This window comes from Salmo salar, chromosome ssa02 (assembly GCF_905237065.1).
Source record: "Salmo salar chromosome ssa02, Ssal_v3.1, whole genome shotgun sequence".
NCBI lineage: Eukaryota > Metazoa > Chordata > Actinopteri > Salmoniformes > Salmonidae > Salmo > Salmo salar.
Genome location: NC_059443.1, coordinates 61,881,338 through 61,896,349, shown reverse-complemented (window position 1 = coordinate 61,896,349; position 15,012 = coordinate 61,881,338). Strand labels below are relative to the sequence as shown.

The window sequence follows — 15,012 nt, the reverse complement described above, 5'->3', positions numbered from 1 at the left end:
TGGCACCGTTCCTATTATTGAGTTCAGCCATAATATTGCTATATATTGCAATTTTCATACCCATACCCACACTTTCTCACTGTTAGCATAAGCATCCGCCACCATGGATATTCTCACTCTTCTGTTCTCCATGCAGTTCTGTAGAGTTACACAAGAGGTCAGGAAATACTGCATTGCAGAACACTGGTACTGCATAATGTTTTAGTTTCTCGGGACCACATTGCTGGAAGGCAGGAAGACTCTGACGGAGGTTGTGAGGCTAAAACCGTAGTTATTGATAAACGTCATACTTTTCAAGTGAAGTGTGTAGAATCTTCTCTCCTTTGAATGAAAGACAGGTAGGGAAAGAAAATATAGGACTTCCCCATTACCAGAGGCAACTCAAGTCACCTCTCTCCACCTCCACCCCCAGCCCTGAATGACCTGGACAAACTGAATGACTTGGTGTACCCCTCAACCCTGTCTGAGGACCCTGAGCAGCTAGAGGGGTCAGAGGTCAAGAATGACAGATCCAGGAAGGAGTCTATGACCTCATCCATGAGTGACTCCATCTTGTCCATCATCAACCATCAACACCAGCCCACCACCACTCCTTTGTTTTATCCCACCACCACTGCTGCTGCCGCTGCCACTGATAGCAATGAGCTATGTTTGACAGGTAGAGTCATTCCACCATCCATATTACGTCCTTCTATTTGACATCTTCATCAGCTATCTGCTATGAACACCTTTTGCTGTAGTTTTAAGAATCATGCTACAAGGGTACATTTGCTAAGGGGTTTGAGCTACAACGTCTCTATAGGGATGTGTTGCTTCATACATCTGCAATTCAGTTTGTTTGAATGAACACTACCACTTACCATATGCTTCTCTTGCTTTTAACCTGACCAGTTTAAACGCAACACTGTCTCGCTCCTGGATACCCAAACAGTGTTGTCTCATTTTCTGTCCCCTGCCATTTTGTGTTGCACAGACAAGGATTATAATGACAGTGCTGTGGCGACTGACTTTGACGACGGTGATGAACTACAAAACCATGGTAAACAACATCCCGCTAACTCATTATTTGAGGGTTCCCAAATGGCACCCTATTCAGTACACAGTGCACTACTTTTGACCAGAGCCCTATGTAGAGAATAGGGTGCCATTTGGGATGCAGACCATGTATACGGATTTATAAGGAGTTAAAATGATGAATAAATCAATATAACTGTTAACATGGCCTTTTTTCAAGTGAATCTCTTATTTTGCTCAAAGTAGGCATTAGTCTGAACAGCTTGATAATACTGCCCTCTATAGGCAGAAATAATGATATAACGTGCATTTACTAGCTTATATTGTTGCCTATGCTATGTTTATTTTACATAAAAGGTGTTTATAATACATTGTGAAAATGCATACATTTTCCGGACAGTTGTAATCAAGAGTGTAGCCTGCTGTTGGAGTAACCTAAAGAGACGTTCTCTCCATCCGCGGTTCCCCCAGGTCTGAATGGCGTGCCGAGCCGTGCCCAGAGCCAGAGCAGCGGAGAGTTCAGCCTCAGCCAAGACAACGAACCCTGGTCCAACGGCAGTAGCCCGGTCCAGCCGCCTCCTTCATCACGCCGCTCCTCTTCCTCCTGCCTCCCGCCTAGCGATACCTCCACCCCCCGACACACATGGCAGAACCCCTCGCCAACCACACACGCACAGCAGCGATCCACTTCCTCAACACACACCAGCAGCAACAAACACAGAGAGATGGTAGGAGTGAAGGACTCTTCACCTATTGCCATAGCAAACACCCAGGGTTCAGTTCCCTGTAGGGGGAGGGAGGTGGGTAGCACCCAGGACCCCTGGCCCAGGAGTGTCCTCAGGAGGTGCGCCAGCGGCAGCAGAGCCCCCCAGCGCCCTTCCAATGGGAATGTCCCCAAAACAGCTCAGGGGCAGGTTGCCGTACTATCTCGATCTGGATTAGGTCTGAACAAAGCTCCAGAGACCACCACCACCCGAGCCTCAGCCATGTCCCCGATCACGGTGCTCTACGTCCAGGGTAAATCTTCCTCGGTGTCTGGGTGTCTTAACTGCTTCTCCACCCCATTGGGGAAGGAGGTGCGTCTAAGAGGACCATGGTCTCCTACCGCTCTACCCCGGGCCAGTAGCGTCATCTCAACAGCCGAGGGTTCCTCTCGACGATCCAGTGTCAACAGTGACACTAGGGTGATGGCGAAAGTAGATCCCTTACCTATCATGGAATCTGATGGGAGCCCAAATCAGGAGATGGACACGGGTAATCAGAATCAGAACAAGCAGAACAATCCAGAAGAACCAGACTCTGATAATCAACCACCACCCCCAAGCAAACCCCCCAGAGACCCAGCGATAGCCACCAATCGGCCCAAATCCACCTGCCAGGAATCCCTCTTCAGCGGGACCCAGTTCAACCTAGACTCTGTCTTCTCAGACACTATCTTTAGCGAGTCGGTAGTCACCACCACTACTAGTAACAACAGCAATAATAACGATAAGAACCAGACTTTCCTCTGTCTGAACCCAGAACTGGAGCGTAACGTCAGTTGCCCGCCCCTGAGTCAGGAGTCCACTAACGGCACGGCACTGGGACACATGGACAATGTACAGAGCCAAAATGGAGGACTTGAAGACTGTGAGAGTGATACTGTGGAAATCACTCAGTGCTGATTGCTGATGACAAGCAGTTTGTAGTTGCATGTACACGGTCCTGTATTGAGTTCTGCAATAGAAACAGGTAGTTGTGAATGTCAGTACCAACGTAGTACTAACCATTACGAATGTAGTACCAACCATTACCTACGTAGTACCAACATTGTTTAAAAGAGAAGCAAACATCATAATTATTTCCTATTGTGTTAATGCAATAACTGTTATTCTCCCTATAGGTGCTTTTGAAGTACGGTAGTGATGTTTTGGTTTTAGGCACTTTTCACAATGCAGTCCTAGTCATTATAACATTGTGTTATACAGTATTAAAAGATCTCTGTTTTTGGGCTGAGATTATAGAGTGTATATAATGATAACACAAACTGGAAACATACGAAGACACATTCACATACTATACTTGTTTCTCTAATGTACATATTTTTATATTTAGTCCAAATGAAGATGTAAATAAAATGTACTTTTAGGGAATAAGTTGTTGTTTTCAGAAAAGCACATCGATAATCTTCCTTTGTTGATTGACAAAAGTTTTCAGTATTATTCAGCCTATGTTTTTATTAGTATTTATAAGGCTGTGTTGATATGTGTTTTCATTTGTGTTTATAGGCCGTGTCACTATACAAATGCTTAAACTCCCTATTCATATGTACTTTTTGTTGTCCCATACAGTAGATCTAGTTATACACATAAACCTTCAACCACAAAACCATAGCTCACTGTCCAGAGTGTTGATAGTACATACAGACTAGTAGACAACATGTACATTACATTACCATGTTAGTTTATTACCACGCTGGACATTACAGTGAACTTATAATAACAAACACAATCAGTAATCATCTGATTAGGAAAAACGCACCAATATGGTTCTTGGGCTATGTGTCATGTCTTGTGTCGTGTGTCATGTCATGTGTCATGTGTCATGTGTCATGTGGGGACTGTGTTTTTGTTTGGTTTGTTCTATTTGTTTATTTATTTGCTTTTCATTGTCTCTGCTTGATTGTTTCGGCAAAAATCAAATACTGAGATTGTCCTCAGTGAAGATGAAACCTTGTAAATGTAAATGTGTGCAGGGACTTCAGGAGCCACAGTTGAATAAAGCCCTTTTCATTCCTTTAATATATTACGTTGAGTCTGTTTTGATTTCTTATTCTAGAGGTTATGAGTGAGAATGCATGTAATTCTCAAGAAAATGTGCAGACAGAAATATAAACACAACATGCAACAATTTGAAAGATTTTACTTTAGGTGCAGTTCACATAGGGAAATCAGACAATTGAAATAAATGCATTAGGTCCATGGATTTCACATGACTGGGCAGGGGTGTAGCCATGGGTGGGCCTTGGATGGCATAGGCCCACCCACCTGGCAGCCAGACCCACCCACTGGGGAGCCAGGCCCAGCCAATCAGAATGAGTTGTTCCCTACAAACGGGCTTTATTACAGACAGAAATACTTCTCAGCCCCTAGTGTGGTCTGCCAAATTCGCTAAAACCACATTGGAAACAGCTTATGGTAAAGAAATGAACATTGAATTCTCTAGCAACGACTCTGGTGAACATTTCCGCAGTCAGCATGCCAATTGCACGCTCCCTCAAAACTTCCGACATCTGTGGCAATGTGTTGTGTGACAAAACGGCTCATTTTAAAGTGGCCTCTTATCTTCCCCAGTACAAGATGCACCTGTGTAATGACCATAATGTTTAATCAGCTTCTTGATATGCCACACCTGTCAGGTGGATGGATTATCTTGGCAAAGGAGAAATGCTCAATAATAGGGATGTAAACACAACATTTGAGAGAAATAACCTTTTTGTGCATATGGAACACTTCTGGGATTTTATTTCAGCTCATGAAACATGGGACCAACACTTTACATGTTGCGTTAATATTTTCGTTCAGTGTAGTTACATTGTAACAGAATGTCAGCAAAAGTTTTCAATTGTTCCACAATGTTACATGTTTCTGAAGGTCACAGTGCAATGACTCATTGACAAGTACTGAAGTTGAACTGCTAAACCACTGCATTTGTTGAATTCTACGATATTTGAGGATAAATCTAGATGTGTAACATGAGTGACCCTCATTAGAGATGTATTGTGGTTTTAATGAAGATACAAAACACATTCAAATAAAATTCTACAAAATTTACTGAAGATAGAAATGGATGGGGTGGGGGCTTAGGGATCAGGGTTGGGGTCAATTCATTTTCAATTCAGTCAATTCAGTAAATAAACTGAAATTCCAATAGCAATTCAAATTTACCTCATTGCCTCCTATGAGAAACAATTGGAATTGGAATTTCAGTTTACTTCCTGAATTGACTGAATTGATCTGGATTTCACCCCAACCCTGGTAGGGTTTGGTGTGGGGGAGAGGGGCAGGGGTGTAGGTGGCGCTGAGGAGAAACAGAAGCATCATTCTGGATGCTTTCAGCAATGAGTGAGTGTCCTCAGTGGGTGACTTCAGCATTGAGGCGGTCAACCAAGTGAATGTGCTCCTTCTTGGAAGCCACTTTAGCCTGAAAAACAGACAAGTAGACAATAGAGAAAAATATTTTAAAGACAACCATTAACACTGGATATTAGTATAACAATAGTTAATAAATGATAACATATTACAGTACAAAAAACTATATAAGTATTACTGACAGGCTTCCTGTTCTTTCTCGTAAACAATCTCCGAAGAGCTGAGACGAATCCACCCCTTGTTTTCTTCTGATTGGCAACAGCAGTGGATGAAACAATGTGGCCATCAGCGGTAGAGGTAGACATTTTCTCAGCAGAGTGCTCCAGGCTGGTAGCAATAGCATCAACTTCATGGACCGAAGCATTGCAACTCTCGGTTGAAAACATAGAAATAGTGATGACTAGTCTACTTCTCTTGGTTGAGACATCAGCCACATGGACCTCAGGTTGGTTGGAGTCTCTCAGTGTGGAATCATCACGATCCTTCACTCTAGCATCACTGCTGGACAGCTCCTGAGACACTAGGCCTGCAGCAGACTGGATCAGGTCACTCTCCACGATGGCAACACTGGTGGACAGAACCTGAGACACTACGCCTGCAGCAGACTGGATCAGGTCATTCTCCACGATGGAAACACTGGTGGACAGAACCTGAGACACTAGGCCTGCAGCAGACTGGATCCGGTCATTCTCCACAATGGAAACACTGGTGGACAGAACCTGAGACACTAGGCCTGCAGCAGACTGGATCCGGTCATTCTCCACGATGGTAACACTGGTGGACAGAACCTGAGACACTAGGCCTGCAGCAGACTGGATCAGGTCATTCTCCACGATGGCAACACTGGTGGACAGAACCTGAGAAACTAGGCCTGCAGCAGACTGGATCAGGTCACTCTCCACGATAGCAACACTGGTGGACAGAACCTGAGACACTAGGCCTGCAGCAGACTGGATCAGGTCATTCTCCACGATAGCAACACTGGTGGAGAGAACCTGAGACACTAGGCCTGCAGCAGACTGGATCAGGTCATTCTCCACGATAGCAACACTGGTGGACAGAACCTGAGACACTAGGCCTGCAGCAGACTGGATCAGGTTGTCTTCCTCGATGGAAACACTGGTGGACAGAACCTGAGGAGTCTGCAGGAGTGTCAGTGGCTCCCACTCATCCAGGAAGAAGCTCTCGACAGAGGGGAAGCTTCTTCCTTTCAGAGCTGCGGGAATGTAGGGGGTGTACCCAACAGTCCAGAGCAGAGAGCTGTCGATGGCATTCGAGTAGTGGTACTTGTCACCAAGTTCCTCTGCAAAGCTCTGACGGAACTTCTGACTCTCTGACTCTGGACCGCCAAGGGCGTTGAGCTGGGTCACCATTGACATCCACCCTGAAAGAAACACCAACACAGGGTTAACAAAACTGATTTCAGCATTACAAGCAAGAGATATTCTTCATTGCATTCTTCATATTCTTCATGCATCCCAATAACATCTTATTTCTCCTGAAGTGTGCACTCATTCAATACTTTCAACAAATCTAAAATCATTGGCTAGTACCATATTAACCATATTTAATATACCAGTCATTTCCTTTCAAATCAGTGAAGGGAAGTGAACAAGTGCACATTTTTGGTGTAAGGAGAGATACTTGGGACATATAGTATTTTCATTGGCCTAAGTAACACCATAGTCAGCTGGAAAATCTCATTTTGCATGGTTACATTGTTTGGTAACTAACAACAAACGCCTAAAGCCATATCTTCTACGTTTTTTATTTTCTTTCCACTAACAATCACACATTTAATTAATCTTTGTATTTAAAGACGGAAATGTATGTTATTGTTCTTACCTGAATTGACTTCGTTGTCCTTAACGGAACAATGTCTGTCTTCAGGGAAGATGAATGAAAAGCTCGCCATAATAATGCTGTCTCTCTCGTTGTTTGTCGATCAAGAACTGAAGATTTTTTGAGAGTTCTGAACATATCTCTTGGGTTCTGGAGTTCCATGTGAAGCGTCGGTATTGTGACCCTCTCGGTCGCATAGAGATGGAATACGTCATTACACATTGTTTAGAATCGGAATGGAATTCTAATTCGCTTTATCACAAGCTCTAGCCATAAACCAAATGTAAACATCTTTAATTTCTTATTTTTTATTAGTTGTAAAATATCGAGTAAGCAAGTGTCATAACACCAAAACAACGTTTATGCATTACTGCAAAGAGACCGTGCGTAAAAGCGCGGGACGTGCGCACTGTCACAGAAATGAGTGCCCTCAGCCCTGCACTTTTCCACACCTGGGCAGTGTAGGCGTACCCGCGCCTATAGTCATTTTGCCCTATCTTTCCAGTTCACTGCCTTGCACACAAACTTGCACACATTCAATTTTTTTTTAACCATATTCGACTTTTGAGTGAAATATAGCCCTCAGAAAAGGATGCTATGAATAGAAAACTTAAAGAACTGTACAGGCAGTCTTCTATTACAGTGAAGGACTCTGGCTATAGGCATTATATGTTGGTTAGACAAACAGAAGGACAATTTGATATATTCTTGAGGCCTATTGTCTGTTATTTATCAAACAAAATTGACAATAGCTCAGAAAATAATAGTATTTTAGACAGAGGATCAAAACTTTTTGCCAATGCAATGGTATATGACTGAGGCTCCACACACATGTGTAGTAGAGTATTTGTTCAGGTAACATTGTACTGTGATATATATGAACATTACAGAGGCTGTAGTATGGAGCCAATCCTTTTTCCCGAGTTGTCCGCTCACTGCTGATGATGTAACAGAGCATCAGTATGGTAGCCTGCACAAAATTTTAGTTTTCAAGTTTTAATTTCAATACCATGACTCAGTCATGTCTCAAAGGAGCTCCCCGCAATAAGCAAGCAGAACAATCCAGAAGAACCAGACTGATAATCAACCACCACCCCCAAACAAACCCCCCAGAAACCCAGATGTAGCCACCGATCGGCCCAAATCCACCTGCCAAGAATCCCTCTTCAGCGGCACCCGTTCAACCTAGACTGTCTTCTCAGACACTGTGAGAGTGACTGTGAGAGTGATACTGTGGAAATCACTCAGTGCTGATTGCTGATGACAAGCAGTTTGTAGTTGCATGTATACAGTCTTGTATTGAGTTCTGCAATAGAAACAGGGAGTTGTGAATGTCAATACTAACGTAGTACCAACCATTACCAACGTAGTACCAACATTGTCTAAAAGAGAAGCAAACATCAGAATAATTTCCTATTGTGTTAATGCAATAGCTGTTATTCTCCTTATAGGTGCTTTTGAAGTAGTGATGTTTTGGTTTTAGGCACTTTTCACAATGCAGTCCTAGTCATTATAACATTGTGTTATACAGTATTAAAAGATCTCTGTTTTTGGGCTGAGATTATATACTGTATATAATGATAAGATGCACTGAAAACATACGAAGACAGATTCACATATTATACTTATACTGGGGCGACTTGTAGCCTAGTTGTTAGAGCATTGGACTAGTAACCGAAAGGTTGCAAGATCAAATCCACGAGCTGACAAGGTAAAAAAAAAATCTGTCGTTCTCCCCCTGAACAAGGCAGTTAACCCACTGTTCCAAGGCCGTCATTGAAAATAACAATTTGTTCTTAACTGACTTGCCTAGTAAATTAAGGTTTAAATGAAACACTTGTTTCTCTAATGTACATATTTTTATATTTAGTCCAAATGAAGATGTAAATAGAATGTACTTTTAGGGAATAAGTTGTGGTTTCCAAAAAACCACATTGTCAATCTTCCTTTGTTGATTGACAAAAGTTTTCAGTATTATTCAGCCTATGTTTTTATTAGTATTTATAAGGCTGTGTTGATATGTGTTTTAATTTGTGTTTATAGGCCGTGTCACTCTACAAATGCTTAAACTCCCTATTCATATGTACTTTTTGTTGTCCCATACAGTAGATCTAGTTATACACATAAACCTTCAACCAAAAAACCATAGCTCACTGTCCAGAGTGTTGATATTACATACAGACTAGTAGACAACATGTACATTACATTACCATGTTAGTTTATTACCACGCTGGACATTACAGTGAACTTATAATAACAAACACAATCAGTAATCATCTGATTAGGAAAAACGCACCAATATGGTTCTTGGGCTATGTGTCATGTCTTGTGTCGTGTGTCATGTCATGTGTCATGTGTCATGTGTCATGTGGGGACTGTGTTTTTGTTTGGTTTGTTCTATTTGTTTATTTATTTGCTTTTCATTGTCTCTGCTTGATTGTCTCGGCAAGAAATCAAATACTGAGATTGTCCTCAGTGAAGATGAAACCTTGTAAATGTAAATGTGTGCAGGGACTTCAGGAGCCACAGTTGAATGAAGCCCTTTTCATTCCTTTAATATATTACGTTGAGTCTGTTTTGATTTCTTATTCTAGAGGTTATGAGTGAGAATGCATGTAATTCTCAAGAAAATGTGCAGACAAAAAGATAAACGCAACATGCAACAATTTGAAAGATTTTACTATAGGTGCAGTTCACATAGGGAAATCAGACAATTGAAATAAATGCATTAGGATCCATGGATTCCACATGACTGGGCAGGGGTGCATGGGTGGGCCTTGGATGGAATAGGCCCACCCACCTGGCAGCCAGACCCACCCACTGGGGAGCCAGGCCCAGCCAATCAGAATGCGTTTTTCCCTACAAACGGGCTTTATTACAGACAGAAATACTTCTCAGCCTCTGGTGTGGTCTGCCAAATTCACTAAAACCACATTGGAAACAGCTTATGGTAAAGAAATTAACATTGAATTGTCTAGCAATGGCTCTTGTGAACATTTCCACAGTCAGCATGCCAATTGCACGCTCCCTCAAAACATCCGACATCTGTGGCAATGTGTTGTGTGACAAAACGGCTCATTTTAAAGTGGCCTCTTATTTTCCCCAGTACAAGATGCACCTGTGTAATGACCATAATGTTTAATCAGCTTGTTGATATGCCACACCTGTCAGGTGGATGGATTATCTTGGCAAAGGAGAAATGCTCACTAATAGGGATGTAAACACAACATTTGAGAGAAATAACCTTTTTGTGCATATGGAACACTTCTGGGATTTTATTTCTGCTCATGAAACATGGGACCAACACTTTACATGTTGCGTTAATATTTTTGTTCAGTGTAGTTACATTGTAACAGAATGTCAGCAAAAGTTTTCAGTTGTTCCACAATGTTACATGTTTCTGAAGGTCACAGTGCAATGACTCATTGACAAGTACTGAAGTTGAACTGCTAAACCACTGCATTTGTTGTTGAATTCTACGATATTTGATGATAAATCTAGATGTGTAACATGAGTGACCCTCATTAGAGATGTATTGTGGTTTTAATGAAGATACAAAACACATTCAAATAAAATTCGACAAAATTTACTGAAGATAGAAATGGATGGGGTGGGGGCTTAGGGATCAGGGTTGGGGTCAATTCATTTTCAATTCAGTCAATTCAGTAAAACTGAAATTCCAATAGCAATTCAAATTTACCTCATTGCCTCCTATGAGAAACAATTGGAATTGGAATTTCAGTTTACTTCCTGAATTGACTGAATTGATCTGGATTTCACCCCAACCCTGGTAGGGTTTGGTGTGGGGGAGAGGGGCAGGGGTGTAGGTGGCGCTGAGGAGAAACAGAAGCATCATTCTGGATGCTTTCAGTGTCCTCAGTGGGTGACTTCAGCATTGAGGCGGTCAACCAAGTGAATGTGCTCCTTCTTGGAAGCCACTTTAGCCTGAAAAACAGACAAGTAGACAATAGAGAAAAATATTTTAAAGACAACCATTAACACTGGATATTAGTATAACAATAGTTAATAAATGATAACATATTACAGTACAAAAGACTATATAAGTATTACTGACAGGCTTCCTGTTCTTTCTTGTAAACAATCTCCGAAGAGCTGAGACGAATCCACCCCTTGTTTTCTTCTGATTGGCAACAGCAGTGGATGAAACAATGTGGCCATCAGCGGTAGAGGTAGACATTTTCTCAGCAGAGTGCTCCAGGCTGGTAGCAATAGCATCAACTTCATGGACCGAAGCATTGCAACTCTCGGTTGAAAACATAGAAATAGTGATGACTAGTCTACTTGTCTTGGTTGAGACATCAGCCACATGGACCTCAGGTTGGTTGGAGTCTCTCAGTGTGGAATCATCACGATCCTTCACTCTAGCATCACTGCTGGACAGCTCCTGAGACACTAGGCCTGCAGCAGACTGGATCTGGTCATTCTCCACGATGGAAACACTGGTGGACAGAACCTGAGACACTAGGCCTGCAGCAGACTGGATCCGGTCATTCTCCACGATGGAAACACTGGTGGACAGAACCTGAGACACTAGGCCTGCAGCAGACTGGATCAGGTCATTCTCCACGATGGTAACACTGGTGGACAGAACCTGAGACACTAGGCCTGCAGCAGACTGGATCAGGTCATTCTCCACGATGGCAACACTGGTGGACAGAACCAGAGACACTAGGCCTGCAGCAGACTGGATCAGGTCATTCTCCACGATGGCAACACTGGTGGACAGAACCTGAGACACTAGGCCTGCAGCAGACTGGATCAGGTCATTCTCCACGATGGCAACACTGGTGGACAGATCCTGAGACACTAGGCCTGCAGTAGATTGGATCAGGTTGTCTTCCTCGATGGAAACACTGGTGGACAGAACCTGAGGAGTCTGCAGGAGTGTCAGTGGCTCCCACTCATCCAGGAAGAAGCTCTCGACAGAGGGGAAGCTTCTTCCTTTCAGAGCTGGGGGAATGTAGGGGGTGTACCCAACAGTCCAGAGCAGAGAGCTGTCGATGGCATTCGCGTAGTGGTACTTGTCACCAAGTTCCTCTGCAAAGCTCTGACGGAACTTCTGACTCTCTGACTCTGGACCGCCAAGGGCGTTGAGCTGGGTCACCATTGACATCCACCCTGAAAGAAACACCAACACAGGGTTAACAAAACTGATTTCAGCATTACAAGCAAGAGATATTCTTCATTGCATTCTTCATATTCTTCATGCATCCCAATAACATCTTATTTCTCCTGAAGTGTGCACTCATTCAATATTTTCAACAAATCTAAAATCATTGGCTAGTACCATATTAACCATATTTATTATACCAGTCATTTCCTTTCAAATCAGTGAAGGGAAGTGAACAAGTGCACATTTTTGGTGTAAGGAGAGATACTTGGGACATATAGTATTTTCATTGGCCTAAGTAACATCAGAGTCAGCTGGAAAATATCATGTTGCATGGTTACATTGTTTGGTAACTAACAACAAACGCCTAAAGCCATATCTTCTACGTTTTTATTTTCTTTCCACTAACAATCACACATTTAATTAATCTTTGTATTTAAAGACGGAAATGTATGTTATTGTTCTTACCTGAATTGACTTCGTTGTCCTTAATGGAACAATGTCTGTCTTCAGGGAAGATGAATGAAAAGCTCGCCATAATAATGCTGTCTCTCTCGTTGTTTGTCGATCAAGAACTGAAGATTTTTTGAGAGTTCTGAACATATCTCTTGGGTTCTGGAGTTCCATGTGAAGCGTCGGCATTGTGACCCTCTCGGTCGCATGGAGATGGATACGTCATTACACATTGTTTAGAACCGGAATGGAATTGTAATTCGCTTTACCACAAGCTCTAGCCATAAACCAAATGTAAACATCTTTAATTTCTTATTTTTTATTAGTTGTAAAATATCGAGTAAGCTAGTGTCATAACACCAAAACAACGTTTATGCATTACTGCAAAGAGACCGTGCGTAAAAGCGCGGGACGTGCGCACTGTCACAGAAATGAGTGCCCTCAGCCCTGCACTTTTCCACACCTGGGCAGTGTAGGCGTACCCGCGCCTATAGTCATTTTGCCCTATCTTTCCAGTTCACTGCCTTGCACACAAACTTGCACACATTCACATTTTTTTTTTACCATATTCGACTTTTGAGTGAAATATAGCCCTCAGAAAAGGATGCTATGAATAGAGAACTTAAAGAACTGTACAGGCAGTCTTCTATTACAGTAAAGGACTCTGGCTATAGGCATTATATGTTGGTTAGACAAACAGAAGGACAATTTGATATATTCTTGAGGCCTATTGTCTGTTTTTTATCAAACAAAATTGACAATAGCTCAGAAAATAATAGTATTTTAGACAGAGGATCAATACTTATTTGCCAATGCAATGGTATATGACTGATGCTCCACACACATGTGTAGTAGAGTATTTGTTCAGGTAACATTGTACTGTGATATATATGAACATTACAGAGGCTGTAGTATGGAGCCAGTCCTTTTTCCCGAGTTGTCCGCTCACTGCTGATGATGTAACAGAGCATCAGTATGGTAGCCTGCGCAAAATTTTAGTTTTCAAGTTTTAATTTCAATACCATGACTCAGTCATGTCTCAAAGGAGATCCCCGCAATAAGCAAGCAGAACAATCCAGAAGAACCAGACTGATAATCAACCACCACCCCAAACAAACCCCCAGAAACCCAGATGTAGCCACCGATCGGCCCAAATCCACCTGCCAAGAATCCCTCTTCAGCGGCACCCGTTCAACCTAGACTGTCTTCTCAGACACTGTGAGAGTGACTGTGAGAGTGATACTGTGGAAATCACTCAGTGCTGATTGCTGATGACAAGCAGTTTGTAGTTGCATGTATACAGTCTTGTATTGAGTTCTACAATAGAAACAGGGAGTTGTGAATGTCAATACTAAAGTAGTACCAACCATTACCAACGTAGTACCAACCATTACCAAAGTAGTACCAACCATTACCAACGTAGTACCAACCATTACCAAAGTAGTACCAACCATTACCAACGTAGTACCAACATTGTCTAAAAGAGAAGCAAACATCAGAATAATTTCCTATTGTGTTAATGCAATAGCTGTTATTCTCCTTATAGGTGCTTTTGAAGTAGTGATGTTTTGGTTTTAGGCACTTTTCACAATGCAGTCCTAGTCATTATAACATTGTGTTATACAGTATTAAAAGATCTCTGTTTTTGGGCTGAGATTATATACTGTATATAATGATAAGATGCACTGAAAACATACGAAGACAGATTCACATATTATACTTATACTGGGGCGACTTGTAGCCTAGTTGTTAGAGCATTGGACTAGTAACCGAAAGGTTGCAAGATCAAATCCACGAGCTGACAAGGTAAAAAAAAATCTGTCGTTCTCCCCCTGAACAAGGCAGTTAACCCACTGTTCCTAGGCCGTCATTGAAAATAACAATTTGTTCTTAACTGACTTGCCTAGTAAATTAAGGTTTAAATAAAACACTTGTTTCTCTAATGTACATATTTTTATATTTAGTCCAAATGAAGATGTAAATAGAATGTACTTTTAGGGAATAAGTTGTGGTTTCCAAAAAAGCACATCGATAGTCTTCCTTTGTTGATTGACAAAAGTTTTCAGTATTATGCAGCCTATGTTTTCATTAGTATTTATAAGGCTGTGTTGATATGTGTTTTAATTTGTGTTTAAAGGCCGTGTCACTATACAAATGCTTAAACTCCCTATTCATATGTACTTTTTGTTGTCCCATACAGTAGATCTAGTTATACACATAAACCTTCAACCACAAAACCATAGCTCACTGTCCAGAGTGTTGATAGTACATACAGACTAGTAGACAACATGTACATTACATTACCATGTTAGTTTATTACCACGCTGGACATTACAGTGAACTTATAATAACAAACACAATCAGTAATCATCTGATTAGGAAAAACGCACCAATATGGTTCTTGGGCTATGTGTCATGTCTTGTGTCGTGTGTCATGTCATG

The 15,012-nt window shown here is 41.9% G+C and overlaps 2 protein-coding genes across 5 annotated transcripts in view; one reads left to right on the top strand and one right to left on the bottom strand.

Annotated features, from left to right (window-relative positions):
• The window catches only part of LOC106588822 (girdin), a 28,814-nt gene extending 25,016 nt beyond the window's left edge, over positions 1 to 3,798 (top strand). For 2 of the 3 annotated variants that reach the window (XM_014178283.2, XM_045707267.1), the window contains 3 exons: positions 413 to 658; positions 974 to 1,039; positions 1,486 to 3,798. In XM_014178283.2, the coding sequence (XP_014033758.2) occupies positions 413 to 658; positions 974 to 1,039; positions 1,486 to 2,678 (1,505 nt within the window). In that variant the 3' untranslated portion in view covers positions 2,679 to 3,798. The remainder of the gene's footprint in view (positions 1 to 412; positions 659 to 973; positions 1,040 to 1,485) is intronic. The other variant, XM_045707256.1, reaches the window with a different exon arrangement.
• A 701-nt stretch (positions 3,799 to 4,499) lies between these two features.
• Positions 4,500 to 12,767, bottom strand: LOC106588687 (topoisomerase I damage affected protein 7-like). Of its 2 annotated transcripts, XM_045707229.1 has the most exons (4): positions 12,586 to 12,767; positions 11,737 to 12,125; positions 5,327 to 6,277; positions 4,500 to 5,196 (listed from the first exon to the last, which is right to left on the bottom strand). In XM_045707229.1, the coding sequence occupies exons 1-4, from the start codon at positions 12,653 to 12,655 to the stop codon at positions 5,128 to 5,130; spliced, it is 1,479 nt and encodes a 492-aa protein (XP_045563185.1). In that variant the 5' UTR covers positions 12,656 to 12,767; the 3' UTR covers positions 4,500 to 5,127. The 2 variants fall into 2 exon arrangements, with proteins under 2 accessions (XP_045563185.1, XP_014033405.2); XM_014177930.2 differs by lacking the exons at positions 11,737 to 12,125; positions 12,586 to 12,767 and adding an exon at positions 6,990 to 7,392 and having other exon boundaries at positions 5,327 to 6,528.
• Between the last annotated feature and the right edge of the window lie 2,245 nt (positions 12,768 to 15,012).